The sequence below is a fragment of the Anguilla rostrata genome, chromosome 4 (assembly GCF_018555375.3).
Source record: "Anguilla rostrata isolate EN2019 chromosome 4, ASM1855537v3, whole genome shotgun sequence".
Classification (NCBI taxonomy): Eukaryota; Metazoa; Chordata; class Actinopteri; order Anguilliformes; family Anguillidae; genus Anguilla; species Anguilla rostrata.
In genome coordinates, this window is record NC_057936.1 from 297939 (window position 1) to 316589 (window position 18651).

At 50.9% G+C, this 18651-nt stretch overlaps 1 protein-coding gene across 7 annotated transcripts in view; it reads left to right on the forward strand.

The window, feature by feature from the left end:
• The window catches only part of LOC135252165 (ephrin type-B receptor 3-like), a 53140-nt gene extending 35970 nt beyond the window's left edge, over positions 1-17170 (forward strand). The window contains exons 6-16 of one of the 7 annotated variants that reach the window (XM_064329961.1): positions 745-881; positions 1883-2045; positions 3561-3669; positions 4899-4951; positions 5513-5719; positions 6532-6779; positions 7757-7972; positions 8868-9017; positions 10112-10305; positions 12814-12880; positions 13258-13389. In XM_064329961.1, the coding sequence (XP_064186031.1) occupies positions 745-881; positions 1883-2045; positions 3561-3669; positions 4899-4951; positions 5513-5719; positions 6532-6779; positions 7757-7972; positions 8868-9017; positions 10112-10305; positions 12814-12871 (1535 nt within the window). In that variant the 3' untranslated portion in view covers positions 12872-12880; positions 13258-13389. Of the gene's footprint in view, positions 1-744; positions 882-1882; positions 2046-3560; positions 3670-4898; positions 4952-5512; positions 5720-6531; positions 6780-7756; positions 7973-8867; positions 9018-10111; positions 10306-12813; positions 12881-13257; positions 13414-15594 lie in introns of those variants that run through there. The other 6 variants (XM_064329956.1, XM_064329959.1, XM_064329958.1 and 3 more) reach the window with 6 other exon arrangements.
• Positions 17171-18651: the final 1481 nt, after the last annotated feature.

An 18651-nucleotide genomic window follows, 5' to 3' on the forward strand; every position in this document is an offset into this window, starting at 1 on the left:
ATCTGTGGAGCTGCCATGGTTACCTAATGTGCAAGCTGGAGGAGGCCCCTTAATCCTGGGACTAGAGTGACCAGGGAATCTGTCCAGGGAGCGCTGTCTTTGGGGAGAGGTTTGGCAGAGGAGGGGGGTGGGAGTGACTAGGAAAATAATGTGGGGGGGTGCAAGAGAAGAGGAATAAAGAGCTACATGCAAAAGGATCAAAGAACCGGACTCAGGGATTAAAATCCCTCTCACAAAACTGGGGGAGACAGAGAAGGGGAGATGCGACATGGTGGGGGGGGGGGGGGGGTAAAAAAGGGATAGGAGAAGGGGGAAGAATCAAACAAAAGGAAAAATCCGAGGTTCCAGAGAAGTCTAAAGGAGGGGTGAGGAGACCATGGCAGGACAGGAACAGACGAGCGTGTGTAACCCAAACAGTCTCTGCAAGATGGAGAGAGTAGAAGTGTCTGAATTTGGTTGTTGGAGGTTAGACACAGTTTATCTGAAAGTGTCTTCATTTGGTAGGTAACGGTTAGATGTCTTTTGTGTGGAACCAAGTAGAATCTTAGAGCCTTACTAAGAATGTGTTTGATGTGAATTGAATATAATATATTAATAAAAGCCAGACATACAGGCAGATCGCCATGAAGTGACACAAATCTTCCTTTTTCAGCAGTATTAATGTAGCTATGGATCACGGGTAAACTGGATGAATCTGTGAAATTCTTGACCCTAACATGGATGCTGTTCCCTTTGCCATCGCAGCTCCCTCTGCTGTGCCCACGGTTCACCTGATGGGGGCAACAGCGAGCACCATGAGCTTGTCCTGGCTGCCCCCGGAGAAGCCCAACGGCATCATCCTGGATTACGAGATTAAATACCATGAGAAGGTGAGCGCCAGTGTAAGTCCAGACCTCCCTGTTTCACATTCTCTACCTTTTAGGGCATGGGGTCTTTCCTGAGTGGTACGCATCATAGCAGGGACTGTGTGTGTGTGTGTGTGGGTGGGTGTTGTGTAAGCAGGTGGGGTGTGGAAGAGGGGATAGTGTGTGTAAGTGCGGACCGTGTGTGTAAGTGTGAGTGGTGTGTAAGTGGGGACAGTGTGTAAGTGTGAGTGGTGTGTAAGTGGGGACAGTGTGTAAGTGTGAGTGGTGTGTAAGTGGGGACCGTGTGTAAGTGTGAGTGGTGTGTAAGTTGGGGACCGTGTGTGTAAGTGTGAGTGGTGTGTCTAAGTGGGGACCGTGTGTGTAAGTGTGAGTGGTGTGTAAGTGGGGACAGTGTGTAAGTGTAAGTGGTGTGTAAGTGGGGACCGTGTGTAAGTGTGAGTGGTGTGTAAGTGGGGACGTGTGTGTAAGTGTGAGTGGTGTGTAAGTGGGGACAGTGTGTAAGTGTGTAGTGGTGTGTAAGTTAGGGACCGTGTGTGTAAGTGTGAGTGGTGTGTAAGTGGGGACAGTGTGTAAGTGTGAGTGGTGTGTAAGTGGGGACCGTGTGTGTAAGTGTGAGTGGTGTGTAAGTGGGGACCGTGTGTGTAAGTGTGGGTGGTGTGTAAGTGGGGACAGTGTGTAAGTGTGAGTGGTGTGTAAGTGGGGACCGTGTGTGTAAGTGTGAGTGGTGTGTAAGTGGGGACAGTGTGTAAGTGTGAGTGGTGTGTAAGTGGGGACCGTGTGAGTGGTGTGTAAGTGGGGACCGTGTGTGTAAGTGTGGGTGGTGTGTAAGTTGGGGACAGTGTGTAAGTGTGAGTGGTGTGTAAGTGGGGACAGTGTGTAAGTGTGAGTGGTGTGTAAGTGGGGACCGTGTGTAAGTGTGAGTGGTGTGTAAGTGGGGACAGTGTGTAAGTGTGGGTGGTGTGTAAGTGGGGACAGTGTGTAAGTGCATGAGCGGAGCTGTTATCTCTGTGCTGCAGGACCAGGGCGAGGCCATTTCACACACCATGACAGCCCAGCGTAGCTCCGCCCGGATCGAGGGGCTCAAGGCCGGCACCCCGTACGTGGTGCAGGTCAGAGCCCGAACGGTGGCGGGGTATGGGCGCTACAGCGGCCCGGCAGACTTCAGCACCAACCTGCAGAGTACGTCCCCCTCCTCCACCCTCTCTTTACCCCAAACGCATTATCCCCTCCTCCACCCTCCTCCACCCTCTCTTTACCCCACACACATTATCCCCTCCTCCACCCTCTCTTTACCCCAAACGCATTATCCCCTCCTCCACCCTCTTTTGACCCCACACACATTATCCCCCCTCCACCCTCCTCCATCCTCTCTTTACCCCACACACATTATCCCCTCCTCCACCCTCTCTTTACCGCAAACGCATTATCCCCTCCTCCACCCTCTCTTTACCCCACACACATTATCCCCTCCTCCACCCTCTCTTTACCCCACACGCATTATCCCCTCCTCCACCCTCTCTTTACCCCACACACATTATCCCCTCCTCCACCCTCTCTTTACCCCACACACATTATCCCCTTCTCCACCCTCCTCCATCCTCTCTTTACCCCACACGCATTATCCCCTCCTCCACCCTCTCTTTACCCCACACACATTATCCCCTCCTCCACCCTCTCTTTACCCCACATGCATTATCCCCTCATCCACCCTCCTCCACCCTCTCTTTACCCCACACACATTATCCCCTCCTCCACCCTCTCTTTACCCCACACGCATTATCCCCTCATCCACCCTCCTCCACCCTCTCTTTACCCCACATGCATTATCCCCTTCTCCACCCTCTCTTTACCCCACACACATTATCCCCTCCTCCACCCTCTCTTTACCCCACACACATTATCCCCTCCACCTCCTCCACCCTCTCTTACCCCACACACATTATCCCCTCCTCCACCCTCTCTTTACCCCCATGCATATCCCCTCATCACCCTCCTCCACCCTCTCTTTACCCACATGCATATCCTCCCTCCACCCTCTTTACCCCACACGCATTATCCCTCCTCACCCTCCTCCACCCTCTCTTTACCCCACACACATTATCCCCTCCTCCACCCTCTCTTTATCCCACTCACATCTCAAATCATTTCTGCTTTGCTCATCTGTTTGCAAGATGCTCTTATTGCTTTATATTACACTCATTTGTGTGAGTAATGGTGCCAGACCTGGCTAAGTACAAAGTTCACATTTTTACAGTAATAAAGCTGGATATTTACTGTGATTCCAGTTAAACACCTGCTCATGGGTACAACATCAGTTTTTCCACACGTAACCTCAGGCATTTCAGCCAACCCCACCCACCCAACACCGCGCCCCCCTGATGCTGTGCTAATTCCACTGTGCTGCTTAGAAAAGCTGCCTGCTGCTGAAGAGCATGCCGTGGCACACATGGTGACGTTGTTGCTGATATTTGTAGTTGCTCCTGAAGTGAAAGCATGCAGCCACTGCTGTGAGAGTTATGCAGTCAGGCTGTCGGAGTCCTCAGGACAAACGCAGCACCCAGAGCCGAATGCTGATGGGCTGGGAGATACTCTCGCGTTTGAGTTTCGCCCATCAGATATCCTCCCGCTAGCAGGTGTGTCCTCTGCGTCTCTGACGTCAGCCTCTCCTCACCCTGCCACCCCTTTCGTCCACAGGTGACCCCGAGAAATCCCTGCAGGAGCAGCTGCCTCTCATCGTGGGCTCCGCCACTGCTGGTCTGGTCTTCATCATCGCTGTGGTAGTCATCGCTATCGTCTGCCTCAGGTAAGGCCACCTGCTGGCTGCTTCATTGGCTGACATTGGGCCTCCTGATTGGCTAATGCTGCTATGAGCCTCCTGATTGGCTGACACTGCTTTGAGCCTCCTGATTGGTTGACACTGCTTCAGGCCACCTGGCCACTTGATTTTGCCTTGTTATTTTTTTCCAGGAACATAATTTTTCATTTTCATACTTTTCACTGATAATTTCACAACTGTACATCAACCACAGACAAACCGTTTCAAATGACACACTGAATTAAATTAAATTAATGACATATGGTTTAGGTGTCATGCTTCTGAGACACTCGCCACCTCGCCCCACCCCGCCCAACCCTGCTGGCCTAGTCAGCTCGTGATTGGTCCCCCACACTCGGGAGATTGGGGAGGCTGCCCCCCCGGGGCTGGCAGGGATCCAGCAGCAGCCCATCAGCTTGTGCCTGTGACACCCCCAGCCCGGTCCTGCCAGACTGAATAATCTGTTCTCCCTCCGTATTCCTTTCTTTCATGGCTACATTGTGTTTCAGTATCTCCGTGCGTCTGCGAAATGGCCCTGGCATATTCCGGAACCACATTTGAATTGCAAATGAGATGCAAATCACCAGAGGGTATTATTGCCCCGGTTACTGGTTAGACAACAAAGGAACCACATTAACATCTAATTTCACCTCCCCCCAGCAGTAATGTAGTAATACTAGAGGAAGAAAACAGACAAAAATCTCAGAATGAGATGATGAGTGTGGAGTCTGAACTATGGCACAAGCGGATTGGATAAGAAATACGGTGCGAGGGGATTGGACAGGCGTTACGATGCGAGGGGATTTGACAGTACCTACGAAGTGAGGGGATTGACCTGGAACTACAGTGCAAGGAGATTGGACAGTGCAGTATTTAGTGCTGTAAAAGAGGCAGTTTTAGAGACAGAAGCTGTTTGTGTTTTGTCTTATTTGGTGTGCTGGTGCCGTATGGACGTTCGGTCTTGTGATGGCTCAGTCGGGGCTTTGGTACCGCGACAGGCTGCTCTGGCTTCTGTCTGTACTTAATGCAGTTTTCAAATATCAGGCATAGACATTTTCCCACCGATTATTCTACTGATATGCTTTTTGTAGCTTTATCATGTTTTTAAAAACTAGCGGTTCTATAATTATCTATGCTCTCAACATTCCTATTCATATCATGCACACGGGTCTGGCCTGGAAGACTTACTTTCTTTCTTTATTTTGTTTTTCCAACAGGAAGCAGCGCGGTGGGTCAGAGTCAGAATACACTGAAAAACTGCAGCAGTACAGTAAGTGTCTATGGTCTCTACAGTATCTATGGTCTGTACAGTCTCTACAGTATCTATGGTCTCTACAGTACTTACAGTCTGCATGGTCTCTACGGTCCTTATGGTCTCTATAGTCTCTATGTTCTCTACAGCCTCTATGGTCTCGACGGTCTATAAAGTCTCTACAGTATCTATGGTCTCTATATTCTTTATGGTCTCTACAGTCTATTGCCTCCACAGTCTCTGTGGTCTCTACAGTTTCTATGGTCTTTATATTTTCTACAGTCTCTCTTGTCTTTATGATTTCTATGGTCTTAATAATAAGTACAGTAAATCTGTTCTACCCTCGTATGCTGAGAATGCATCGTGCACATTCACAAACTGCATCTTTGTTCTAGATTTATCTGAATGCCTATGGAATTCTTTGAACCATTTCAAATCTGGTTATGATGCAAGCCTAAACCACTTAGTGATGAAGGGTGTAAATAAAGCCTACCCAGAGAAACAACCACTTTCTCCGTCTCTCTCTGTCTCTCTCTCCCTCTTCATTCCTCTCTGTCTCTCTACCCCCTCCCCCCACAGTCACTCCTGGAATGAAGGTCTATATTGACCCTTTTACCTACGAGGATCCGAATGAGGCTGTCCGAGAGTTTGCCAAAGAAATCGACATCTCATGCGTGAAGATCGAGGAGGTGATCGGAGCAGGTAACCCACACGAGCACCTGGGCAGCAGGGGGAAGACTGCTAGACACTTCCAGGCCGTTCCATTACAGGACTTCACTCAGAGCGGTACTTCAAATTTCTTAATACCCCACCTCCTGCCCCCCTTCCAGCTTCTATGCACATAGTAACCTTTCTGTGGAGTTCCAGTACCTTTACCACCCCCACAGCCCCTGGCCTCCTGTCCAATAGGCTGGTTCCTTCCTCACTCTAAAGGTGTCCTCTGTGACCTCATCACTTGAGTGGTGATTCCTCCTTTGCTCAGGCTGTCTGATGTCCTGCTCTTCATGGTTCTGCTGTGTGTTAGTGTAAAAGCTAGCGGTGGTTCTTACAGAAGCAGGGTTAGGCTCCAGGGGAAGGCGTCCGTTGGACTGGTCTAGAAGTGTCAGGCAGCTCCCCCCCCCCCACCCCCAGCCCTGCGACCCCTCCTCTAACTCTGCTGGTGCTGTTAGAGCCTATCGCTTTTCAGTGACACACCCTCCCCCCATCCATCAATCCCTCCTTCCCTCCCTCCCCCATCCCTCAATCCCTCCTTCCCTCCCTCACCGCGTCCCCCCATCCCTCCTTCCCTCCCTCCCCATGCCCCCCCCCCCCGCAACCATCCTTAGGCCCCCGACGCAAACCATCCACAGTCCCAAAACTCCTATCCCCTCCCCACACCTATTCTCCTGCCCCCCGCCAAACCGAAACCTAACACCCGCCCTTCCCTCACCCTGCTTCACCCAGCACTGTGCCCCTAAACTCTCCCACCCTAACCCCGACATCCTACTGCCTCCCCCACCCCCCTGGATCCTCCGGTCTAACCAGTAGCTGTCCCTCTCCCTCTCTCCACCGCTCTCCTCCTCTCCCTCCTCTTTCTCCCTCCTCTCTCTCTCTCTCAGGAGAGTTTGGGGAGGTGTGTCGCGGGAGGCTCAAGCTTCCGGGGCGAAGGGAGATCATTGTGGCCATTAAGACGCTGAAGGCGGGGTACACTGAGCGGCAGAGGCGGGACTTTCTGAGCGAGGCCAGCATCATGGGCCAGTTCGACCACCCCAACATCATCCGCCTGGAGGGCGTGGTCACCAAGAGCCGGCCAGTCATGATCGTCACCGAGTTCATGGAGAACGGGGCGCTCGACTCCTTCCTCAGGGTGAGACCCCAAAACCTTCAAACCTCAAAAACCTGAAACCTTAAATCCTCGACACCCTGAAACCCCTGTAGGTACAGATCACCTCTATGCTGCTCATTTTATAGATGTTTCTTTGGTTTTGGTTTAAGTCCTTACAGTGACTCAGCAGAAAAATAAAAATAGCCCATCTGTTAATAATGTCTTTAGACTTTCTCTGTTTCATACATACACACTCCTCACCTCACTGCTGAAATACCCCATCTACCATGTAAAGAAGAACCAGCCTGTGGTTAAACACTGACTCACAGGAAAGTGGTGAGAGAGAGAAAGAAACTACACTAAAATGGAACGCAGCTACAGCATCAGGTTGTCTTTAGCATGAATTCACGGTTTATTAGGTTAGGTTGGGTTTTATGATTATGATTGTTGTGACCATTATGTTTTTATCATTTGAATTATTATCCCCCAACATGCTGCTGTTGCTTTTATATTCTGCTCCTGATGCTTCTGCAGAAGTAAAGCCCTGCACTTGTGCCAGTTAGGGTTTGAGTGATGTGTCAGGGTGATTGGTGCTTGTCGTGCCAGTTAGGGTTTGAGTGATGACTCATGGTGATTGGTGCTTGTCGTGCCAGTTAGGGTTTGAGTGATGACTCATGGTGATTGGTGCTTGTCGTGCCTATTGGTGCCTAGTTGTGAGTGGTTTGAGTGATGACTCATGGTGATTGGTGCTTGTCGTGCCAGTTAGGGTTTGAGTGATGACTCATGGTGATTGGTGCTTGTCGTGCCAGTTAGGGTTTGAGTGATGACTCATGGTGATTGGTGCTTGTCGTGCCAGTTAGGGTTTGAGTGATGACTCATGGTGATTGGTGCTTGTCGTGCCAGTTAGGGTTTGAGTGATGACTCGTGGTGATTGGTGCTTGTCGTGCCAGTTAGGGTTTGAGTGACGACTCAGGGTGATTGGCAGAGCTCTGGTCACTCATGGTGTGTCTCCCTGGCAGCTGAACGATGGGCAGTTCACGGTGATCCAGCTGGTGGGCATGCTCAGAGGCATCGCTGCCGGGATGAAGTACCTCTCCGACATGAACTACGTGCACCGGGACCTGGCCGCACGCAACATCCTGGTCAACAGCAACCTGGTCTGCAAGGTGTCTGACTTCGGCCTGTCCCGCTTCCTGGAGGACGATCCTAATGACCCCACCTACACCAGCTCCCTGGTGCGTGCGTGTGTGTGTGTGTGTGTGTGTGTGTGAGTGAGAGAGAGTGTGTGTGTGTATTTGTGTGAGTGTCTGTGTGTGTGTGTGTGTGAGTGTCTGTGTGTGTGTGTGGGAGAGAGTGTGTGTGTGTGTGTGAGTGTGTGTCTGTGAGTGTCTCTGTGTGTGTGTGTGTGTGAGAGTGTGTGTGAGTGTGTGTGTGTGTGTGTGAGTGTCTGTGTGTGTGTGGGAGAGAGTGTGTGTGTGTGTGTCTGTGAGTGTCTGTGTGTGTGTGTGTGTGTGTGTGTGTGTGTGTGTGTGTGTGTGGGAGAGAGTGTGTGTGTGTGTGTGAGTGTGTGTGTGTGTGTGTGTGTGTGTGTGTGAGAGAGAGTGTGTGTGTGTGTGTGAGTGTGTGAGTGTGTGTGTGTGAGTGAGTGTGAGTGTGAGTGTGTGTGTGTGTGTGTCTGTGAGTGTCTCTGTGTGTGTGTGTGTGTGTGTGAGTGTGTGTGTGTGTGAGTGAGTGTGAGTGTGTGTGTGTGTGTGTCTGTGAGTGTCTCTGTGTTGTGTGTGGTGGTGTGTGAGTGTGAGTGTGTGTGTGAGTGAGTGTGAGTGTGTGTGTGTGTGTGTCTGTGAGTGTCTCTGTGTGTGTGTGTGAGTGTCTCTGTGTGTGTGTGTGTGTGTGAGTGTGTGTGAGTGTGTGTGAGTGTGTGTGTGTGTGTGTGAGTGTGTGTGAGTGTGAGTGTGTGTGTGTGTGTGTGAGTGTGTGTGAGTGTGTGTGTGTGTGTGTGAGTGTGTGTGAGTGTGAGTGAGTGTGTGAGTGTGTGAGTGTGTGTGAGTGTGAGTGTGTGTGTTAGTGTTATTTGCGCCAGCTGCTCCTGCGTTTCGGCTCAGACATGTCTGTCTGTCTGTCTGTCTGTAGGGTGGAAAGATACCTATCCGCTGGACGGCTCCAGAGGCCATCGCCTACAGGAAGTTCACGTCTGCCAGCGACGTATGGAGCTACGGCATCGTCATGTGGGAAGTGATGTCATACGGCGAGCGCCCATACTGGGACATGAGCAATCAGGATGTAAGTGTGCACCCATACCCCACCCCTACCCCACCCCCAGAACCGGAGTATGTTCAGAGTTCTGAGCTGAGTATGTAAGGAGTACTGGGCTGAGTATGTTAGGAGTATTGGGTTGAGTATGTTAGGAGTACAGGGCTGAGTATGTTAGGAGTACTGGGCTGTGTATGTTGGGAGTACTGGCCTGTGTATGTTAGGAGTACTGGGCTGAGTATGTTAGGAGTACAGGGCAGAGTATGTTAGGAGTACTGGGCTGAGTATGTTAGGAGTACTGGCCTGTATATGTTAGGAGTACTGGGCTGAGTATGTTAGGAGTACAGGGTTGAGTATGTTAGGAGTACTTGGCTGAGTATGTTAGGCGTACTGGGCTGGGTATATTAGGAGTGCTGGGTTGAGTATGTTAGGAGTACTGGGCTGAGTATGTTAGGAGTACTGGGTTGAGTATGTTAGATACTATCTGGTCACAGGTAAATTGAGCACTAGGTACTATGGATATGCATGATTACTCGAGAGAAAAGGAATGCTCAAGCACTCTACAATACTCTGGAAAAATACTTGAAAATAAATTCACGCTTATAGTTTCATTCTTTATTTTTACATGACAGCTTTAGCAGTTTGTTGTTTTATGGGTAATGATTTTAGTTTCAGAAATCCTTGCTCTGCAGTCTAGTTATTTCAGCAGATGCTGTGATTTTAAAGTGGCAGAGTTTTCATGAAGAACACAGACGCGATCAACACTGCTGTTCTTTCACTGCTGTCAGTGATTCTAAGCAGTCTTTAGTGACTAAACACGCAATGATTTTTTTAGTCTACAGCACATTTATTTAAGCTTTAGTTACTATTTTAATTACAATATTCATATTGATTTGTGGAAATTTGCTGTTTCCCTGTCTATCCATAGTAGGTACACATTAGTGGTAGGAAAATGTTGGCTGAATTGCCTGTTCTTGTAATTGTGTTGTTATGTATCTTCAGAGTACAGGGCTGAATTTGCAGAGGCAGAGTTGGTATCTGGGGACAATGTGTACTCTCTTTGTTTCCTGTGGGACTACCCCTCCCCTGACCTGTGACCTGTGTGACCCCCCCCCCCCCCCCAGGTGATTAACGCTGTGGAGCAGGATTACCGGCTGCCCCCCCCCATGGACTGCCCCACTGCCCTGCACCAGCTCATGCTGGACTGCTGGGTGAAGGAGAGGAATCTGAGGCCCAAGTTCTCCCAGATCGTCAACACTCTGGACAAGCTGATCCGCAATGCGGCCAGCCTTAAAGTGGTCACCAGCACACAGTCTGGGTGAGTGCGCCGCTAGCACTGTGCTAACGCGCACACGCTGTGCTAACACACTGCTCTAAAACACACACCGTGTGCTAAGACACAGATCCATCCAGCGATAGCATGCTAACACACGGGCCAGCCAGCTATAGCACAGTAACATACAGACCCATCCAGCGATAGCATGCTAACACACGGGCCAGCCTGCTATAGCACAGTAACATACAGACCCATCCAGCGCTAGCATGCTAACACACGGGCCAGCCTGCTATAGCACAGTAACATACAGACCCATCCAGCGCTAGCATGCTAACACACGGGCCAGCCTGCTATAGCACAGTAACACACAGACCCATCCAGTGCTAGCATGCTAACACACGGGCCAGCCTGCTACAGCACAGTAACACTCAGACCTGTCCAGCGCTAGCATGCTAACACACAGGCCTAACACACAGGCCACCCTACTACAGCACATTAACACATAGACCCATCCAGGAGGCCATGCAGTTCCTCAGCACACCAGACTAGTGTAACATCTAACCCTGCCTGACACAGAAATGTTAGTCAAACGACGTACAGATGTACAGTGCAATGGTGTGTGTGTAAGCTTGTGTGTGTGTGTGTGCGTATGCGTGTGTGTGTGTGTGTGTATGCGTGTGTGTGTGTGTGTGTGTGTATGCTTGTGTGCGTATGTGTGTGCGTATGCGTGTGTGTGTGTGTGTGTGTGTGTGTGTGTGTGTGTGCGTGTGTGTGTGTGTGTGTGTGTGTGTGTGTATGCGTGTGTATGCGTGTGTGCGTGTGTGTACGTGTGTATGTGTGTGTGTGTGCAGGCGTCTGTGTCAGAGGCTAAAACAGACACGGAGCAGGGAGAATTTGAGCAGTTTAAATGTGGAAGGTCACTCAGCAGAGAGGTCAAACTGAATTACACAGCACCCAAAACACAAAGCTACAGCTCGTCAATACGCCATCGGGCCGATCTACGCAAATCAGGACTAAACACAGCTCAACGGAGCACTGCCAGTAACTGCACCTTGACAGGGACATCAATGAGGGCACATCTGCAGTAAGCGTGAGCTCGTGACTCACCAGCGGTTGGGGTTGGGGGTGGGGGTTGGGGGGTGCTGGGGGGGCAGGGTTGGGGGTGGGGATGACCTACCTTTCCGTGCCCCGCTCCTGTAGGGCTGAATTAGGAAAGCGTTTTGGGGAAAGAGGGAATTCAGGGCCACCGTTGTGATGATAGCGGAGAGGTAATTAGGTGGATTAAGGAAAAGCAAAGATGGGGATGGCTTTAATTAGCTCGCTAACGAGATTTTAAACGGGCCAGAGGAGAGCTGCCCTCCTGTTGAGCTTAATGAATGAGGAGAGAGGTGTGTGCTGCTGTTATTAAATAGAGCGGCATCTCTGTGCTGTGTCACTGTGCTGTCACTGTGCTGTGTCTGTGCTGTGTCACTGTGCTGTGTCTGTGCTGTGTCACTGTGCTGTGTCTGTGCTGTCACTGTGCTGTGTCTGTGCTGTGTCTCTGTGCTGATACTGTGACATCACTGAGCTGTGGCATTGTGCTGTGTTACCACGTCTGTGCTCTTGAGCATGCCGTCAGGTCTGATATGTGCATGTGCATGTTCAGGTGCGTGTGAGTATGCATCTGCTTGTGAGTGTGAGTATGCATGTCTGTGCGTGTGAATATGCGTGTGAGTGTGCATCTGCATGTGAGTGTGCATCTGGGGGTGAGTGTGAGTATGTTTGTGTGTAAGTGTGCATCTGCGTGTGTGTGTGTGTGTGCTTGTGCGTGTGAGTATGCGTGTGCGTGTGAGTATGCGTGTGTGTGTGAGTGTCTGGCTTGGCCCCCTGTCCTAACCCTAACCCTGTCCATGACTGAGAACAGGGAAGCGATTGCAGCGGTGACCTTTGACCCCAATGTCCCGGGTCTGGAGGGGGCATGTCTGTGGCTGCTGGCATTCAGAGGGGCTGGGTCCTCCAGAATGGGGAACAGTGGCCTGTTTAGAGAGGCTGTCTGTCGGGCTGGGTTAATCACCCCCCTCCCCCCCCAGCACAAAATAACCAGCTTATTAAAGCAGCCTCCTCTACAGGCCGCACCCCTCAGTATCAATAGGGCCTCTGTACGCTCTTAATAACTCTCTTTTTCTCATTTTAATTGTTAATTAATCTAATGCCATCAAATGAAGACAAGGATCAGAGAGCTAGGATACAGTAGCCCTCTTTCTTCTCCTCTCTCTATCCCTTCCTCTCCTTCCACTCCGCCTCTCTGTCTGTCTCTCTCTCTCTCTCTCTCTATCCCTTCCTCTCCTTCCACTCCCCCCTCTCTATCTCTTTTTCTCTCTCTCTATCCCTTCATCTCCCTCTACCCCCATCTTTCTCTTTCTCTCTGCCACTCTGTCTCTCATTGCTGATTTTATTAGATCTAGAGGAGGGCATACTGTATGTGTATGAGAGAGAAGTCAAACAGTGTTGTAGATTTATTGAAGTTCAAGTGTTATTTTGGTGTTGAATATGTGTGCATATTTACTACAGTTCCACACATCGCACATTTCCCAAACCCCCCAGGAGAGAAGTGCAGCTCCTCAGATAACGCGTTCAGGTGTGTGTTCAGGCCCACAGCTCCTCAGGTCACACACTCAGGTGTTCAGGTGTGTGTTCAGACCCACAGCTCTTCAGGTCTCACGCCCAGGTGTTCAGGTGTGTGTTCAGACCCACAGCTCCTCAGATCACACACTCAGGTGTTCAGGTGTGTGTTCAGACCCAGAGCTCCTCAAGTCACACACTCAGGTGTTCAGGTGTGTGTTCAGACCCAGAGCTTCTCAGGTAGCACTCTCAGGTGTTCAGGGGTGTGTCCAGACCAGTCCCACACAGTGGAGGAGCGCCCCCTACAGGGCGGGAGAGGTGCTGGGGGTTTGGGGGTGCGGTTTGGTGGTGGAGTGGAGGCGTGACCCTAACCCTCTCTCTCCCCCCCTGTAGGGCGTCCCAGCCACTGCTGGACCGCTGTGTTCCAGACTACAGCACCTTCACCACTGTGGGGGACTGGCTGCACGCCATCAAGATGAGCCGTTACCACGACAGCTTCCTCAATGCCGGCTTCGCCACCTTCGACCTGGTGGCACAGATGACTGCAGAGTGAGTAGTGTGGGTGTGTGTGTGTGTGTGTGTGTGTGTCTGTGTGCGTGTGTGTGTGTGTGCGTGCGTCTGTGTGCGTCTGTGTCTGTCTGTGTGTGTGTGTGTGTGGAGGGCGTAAAGGGCGCAGCAGGTTATCTGGGGGAGGGGGGAGGGTGGGGGGGCAGGGGTACGAGTGTCCAAAGGCCAAAACTCCCCCCTCTCCAAAACTCCCCCCTCCCCCGCTGCTCCTGCACAGTCCCACCGTAAGGACTGCAGCTCAAATCCTTCAGTTGCTTTCAGACGCGACGCCAACACACAGGAGAGAGGGACAGTGATCCACTCAGTTATGATCAAATAAAGGAACACAGACCTAACAATGAGTGTATCAGCCCCATTAGGAGGGGGGAGGGGTGGAAGGAGAGAGGGGGTAGAAAGAGGGATAATGAAGGGTAGAGGGAATGGAAGGAGAGAGAGAGTGAAGGAGAGAGAGAATGAAGGGTAGAGAGAATGGAAGGGGAGAGAATTAAGGGTAGAGGGAATGGAAGGGGAGAGAGAATGAAGGGTAGAGGGAATGGAAGGGGAGAGAGAATGAAGGGTAGAGGGAATGGAAGGGGAAGAGAATGAAGGGTAGAGGGAATGGAAGGGAGAGAGAGGTAGAGGAATGGAGAGATGAAGGGTAGAGAGAATGGAAGGGGAGATGAAGGAGAGAGGGTAGAGGGAATGGAAGGGGAGAGAGAATGAAGGGTAGAGGGAATGGAAGGAGAGAGAGAGTGAAGGAGAGAGAATGAAGGGTAGAGAGAATGGAAGGGGAGAGAATGAAGGGTAGAGGGAATGAAGGGGAGAGAGAATGAAGGGTAGAGGGAATGAAGGGGAGAGAGAATGGAAGGGGAGAGAGAGTGAAGGAGAGAGAGAATGAAGGGTAGAGAGAATGGAAGGGGAGAGAATGAAGGGTAGAGGGAATGAAGGGGAGGTCATTTGTTTCAATTTGGCAGCGTGACAGGTGTACCAATCAGGAGGCGCGGCGGCTGTTCTTAATGGCGGTAATTCTCCTAACGATCTTCATTTATTATCATTTTCTCCTCCATCGCTGACGTGATGAGCAGGGCGAGGCGGAAGAGGAGAGAAAAACAGATTAATTTGTGTTAAAGAGTGGCGCGGGGGGGGGCGGGTGGCGGGGTGGCGGGGGGGGGTCGCTGGGCTAAGCGCTTCTCCACACGCCGGTGTTGCTCAGGGTAACAAGCAGCAGCACGCACAGCCGGAGCGACTCCGCTCTCACTTTGCTTAATCGTGTGTTTACACCTGGAATTTCCCGCACAGCAGCGAATGGAGAGTCATGGAGAGGAGAGGAGGTGCAGCTCCCTGTGTGGGGAGGAGAGGAGGTGCAGCTCCCTGTGTGGGGAGGAGAGGAGGTGCAGCTCCCTGTGTGGGGAGGAGAGGAGGTGCAGCTCCATGTATGGGGAGGAGGCGCAGCTCGCTATGTGGAGAGGAGGCGCAGCTCGCTGAAGGAGACCTGCAGCTTTTGGGCTGCTGTGGCTAACGCCTCAGTCTTCTGTGAGAAGCGCACACCCACAGAAACATGAGTTCAGCCGAGCGCGGCCCGGCTGTGATTGGAGCTGAGTTAGGGCTCTGTGGCGACGTTAGCGGGCTGCTGCTCTTCATGCTCAGTCCAGGCAGCGGTAACAGCGCTACTCCTCAGCGCCTCTGAGCCCTGGTGGAGCTTCCCCTCGTGTCTTCACCCCTGCGCTATTGATCTGGGCGGCGGGATGGCGGTGCAGGGAGGCTAACCTGGCTGTGCTCCCTGGCTGTGCTCTCTGGCTGTGCTCCCTGGCTCCCTGCGCTGGAGCTGGGCTGGAGCTGGGCTGTGTGAAAGCACCCAGCTGCCTGAAACTGGGCCAGCGCTCTGGGAGAATCATTAACCCCACCATGGCCTGCTCCGCCACACCTTTGATCTTACCCTCAAACTGGGTTACAGTGCCTGTGTGAGTGTTCTGCATTCTGTGTGTGTGTGTGTGTGTGCGTCCATGTGTGTGTGTGTTTGTTCTGAGTGCTATGCACACTGCCTGCAGACACACATGCAGGTGTCTCTATGCAAAGAGCTCAGGTGAAATTTACATTTAATCTGCCAGATGCTTCCATCCCACCGTGAACCCTAACCCTAACCCCAAACCCTAACCCTAACCCAAACTGTCTCTCCCCCTCCAGGGACCTCCTGCGGATAGGGGTGACGCTGGCGGGGCACCAGAAGAAGATTTTGGGCAGTATCCAGGACATGAGGCTACAGATGAACCAAACACTGCCTGTCCAGGTCTGAAGAACCAGGCAGGGACTGGACCAGAGAGAACCAATGGGAGAGCTCAGCTGCCTGACTGTCTCAGCCAATCAGAATCCTGGCTGCAGTGCCTCAGACACGTTTCCCTCCATTTCCACCCGACAGACTTGTATCCACATTATTTTGTAAATTTTTTATAAAACCCTTCAGCCCCTTCCCCCCCCACCCCATGGGGGTGTGGGTTGCATGCGTGTGCGTCCCGCCCCCCCAGGGGGGTCCAGAATGGGGGTGTGGTTTGCATGTGAGCGCGTGTTTCTTGAGGTTGGCTGGGATCTCCTGAGCTCTTCCTGCTCTCCTCATCCATCAGAGGATCCCTGATGGTGGAAAGACTTGAACGGGCTTGAGCATAAAAAAGAAAAGGAAAAAAGAAGTGAACTGGCTCGATCACTTGAAAAGAAAAGTAAAAATCGTTTTTGACGGTGAACAGAATTGCAGAGGATCACTCCCGTAGCATGAGATTTGTGTGCTTTCCCCGTCTTCATATTGAAGATGTTTTATCTGCGGACACACACCAGTGGTCAGGAGCGCACGGAGGGGGTGGAGCTTCATCACCATGCCAACGAGACGGATGGAGTTCCGGAAGAAAGAGACTTTCTTTAAAACAAGTGTTGGATTGAGGCCTGCTCTGATGGGTTTGGGAATACGGACAGGCTGTGTTTTATTACTATTATAATTGCTGTTAATTTGTGTATCAGCCCTTTTTTAAAATGGTTTTGTGTTTTTTGGGAGAATTGCGGTTCAAGTGGGCGGGTCCGTTGTGGGACTCCTTTGTGACCACGCCCCCTGCGACAGGACTGAGCACAGTCGGGGATAGAAGGACTGACTGAGCAGCTTCGGTGTGTGTGTGTGTGTGTGCACGTGTGCGTGTGTGTGTGTGCGCACGTGTGTGAGTGTGTACGTGTGTGCACGCATGTGTGTGCACGTGTGTGAGTGTGTGCGCACGCGTGTGTGAGTGTGTGTGATGTGAACACAAATACTGTACAATACAGCTTGAACTATGCGCTACCGTGAACTTGCGCATGAACTGAATTGTGGCAGGATAGTTATTTCTGAAACACTTAATCTGTGGACAATTGTTAACATTTTTTTAATGGATCCAAAATGAAAATAGTTTAAATACATATATATATATATGCATTGTTCAGCAATGGAGAGCAACTACAAAAACAGACCATACATATTTTTTACTATTGTGTGGATTTACAATCAATCTCTTGTTTACTGTCTCCATTCCCCTTGTATTTATTTGTACCTTCTTGGTCAGTCGGCCTTGTACAACCGTGGAAATGGACGCCAGTCCAAGAGGATGACTCGGCAAATTGATACTTATTACAATCTCATATAAATTGAATATTGTATTTTTGTTGTTGTTCTAAACAGCCTGTAAATGTTTTTTTTGTTTTTTTTAAAAGAAAAGAAAAAGAAACAACATGCAACTGAAACACAAGAGCACCCAGGAATCGTTTGAATGTCAGGAGCTGTGTGAGGGCCGAACTGGGCTGCGGAGGTGTGGAGATGGAGGGAGGGAGGGGGTGAGAGGGAGGGAGAGAAGGAGGGAGGGACTGAGAGAGAGGGAGGGGGGAGGGACTGAGAGGGAGGCATCCTGAATGCTGCCCCTCTCTGAGCAGGGGAGTACCTGGGGCTGCAGGTGTCTCAGAGAGATGGCCGTTATCTCTGTTTTACTGTGTGTGAAGTGTGTAACTGGGTTTTTGAACGCTCATATCCTGCTTCCCAAAAGAGCCCGAGTGGGCGGAGCTTCCCCACTCTGCTGGCACCAAGTCTTCCAGACTCTGTCCGTCCTTCCGTAGGAACCTTCCGTATGAAACTTCCGCAAGAAACTTCCATAGGAAACTTCCATAGGGACCATCAGTAGGATTCCCTCCACCCCCCCCCCTCCTGTAGAGCTCTATCATGGAGCTGCACCAGAGGGCTCAGTGAGGCGTCTGAGACAGAGTCCACCCCTCCTGTAGAGCTCTATCATGGAGCTGCGTGAGAGAGCTCAGTGAGTGTGAAGCTGGTAGGCCAGGTGGCTCGCTGGTCGGCGGTGGATTACACGGGTGACAAGGCGTACCACTCAGCGCTCGACCCTCGCAAGAGCGTCTGTGAGTGTCTCTGAGCGTCTGTGAGCATCTGTGAGCGTCTGTGAGCGTCTGAGCATCTGTGAGTGTCTCTGAGCGTCTGTGAGCGCCTGTGAGCATCTGTGAGTGTCTGTGAGCACGTGAGTGTGCTGTGACATCTGTTCAGCATCTGTGAGAGTCTGTTCTGAGGTCTGTGATTCAGCTGTCTTTGAGGTCTGTGGTTATCGTCTGTTAGGCCCGAGAGCGGTGATTATCGTCTGTCTCCTGAGTGTCTGTGATTATCAGTCTGTTTCTCCCTGAGTGTCTGTGATTATCAGTCTGTTTCTCCCTGAGTGTCTGTGAGTGTCTCTGCTCCCGGAGAGGGTTGAGCTGTGCGGTTATCAGTCTGTTTCCCTTTGACTCGGTCATGAGTGTGATTCCAGCTCAGAGCCCACAGTTCTGGTCTGAGATACTGAAGCAGGAGAGCACCAGGATCAATAACCGCTTGCATCACCTGGACTGTACCACTGCGCCTGGGGGGGGGGGGGGGTGTTTATATATACACACACATACTGAGTCTTCCATTCCCCTGCCTTTGCACCTGTTCTGAGAACATTATTGACATTATGATAATTATGACATTGTGCAGATTGTTGTGTCCATTAGTTGTCTTCTCTCTAGTATAATCTAAACCTGATTTCTTGAAAGGCTCTCTAACAAAACTATTCAACCCTTAGACAACATTAACAAGCAATACAAACTTCAAATAAATGATTAATAATTTTATTAATTTTATTCATATTATACAGTAGATCAGCAAATCAGTATTTTCAAACCCTTCCACATTAAAAATGCAAATCCTCATTCCTCTAA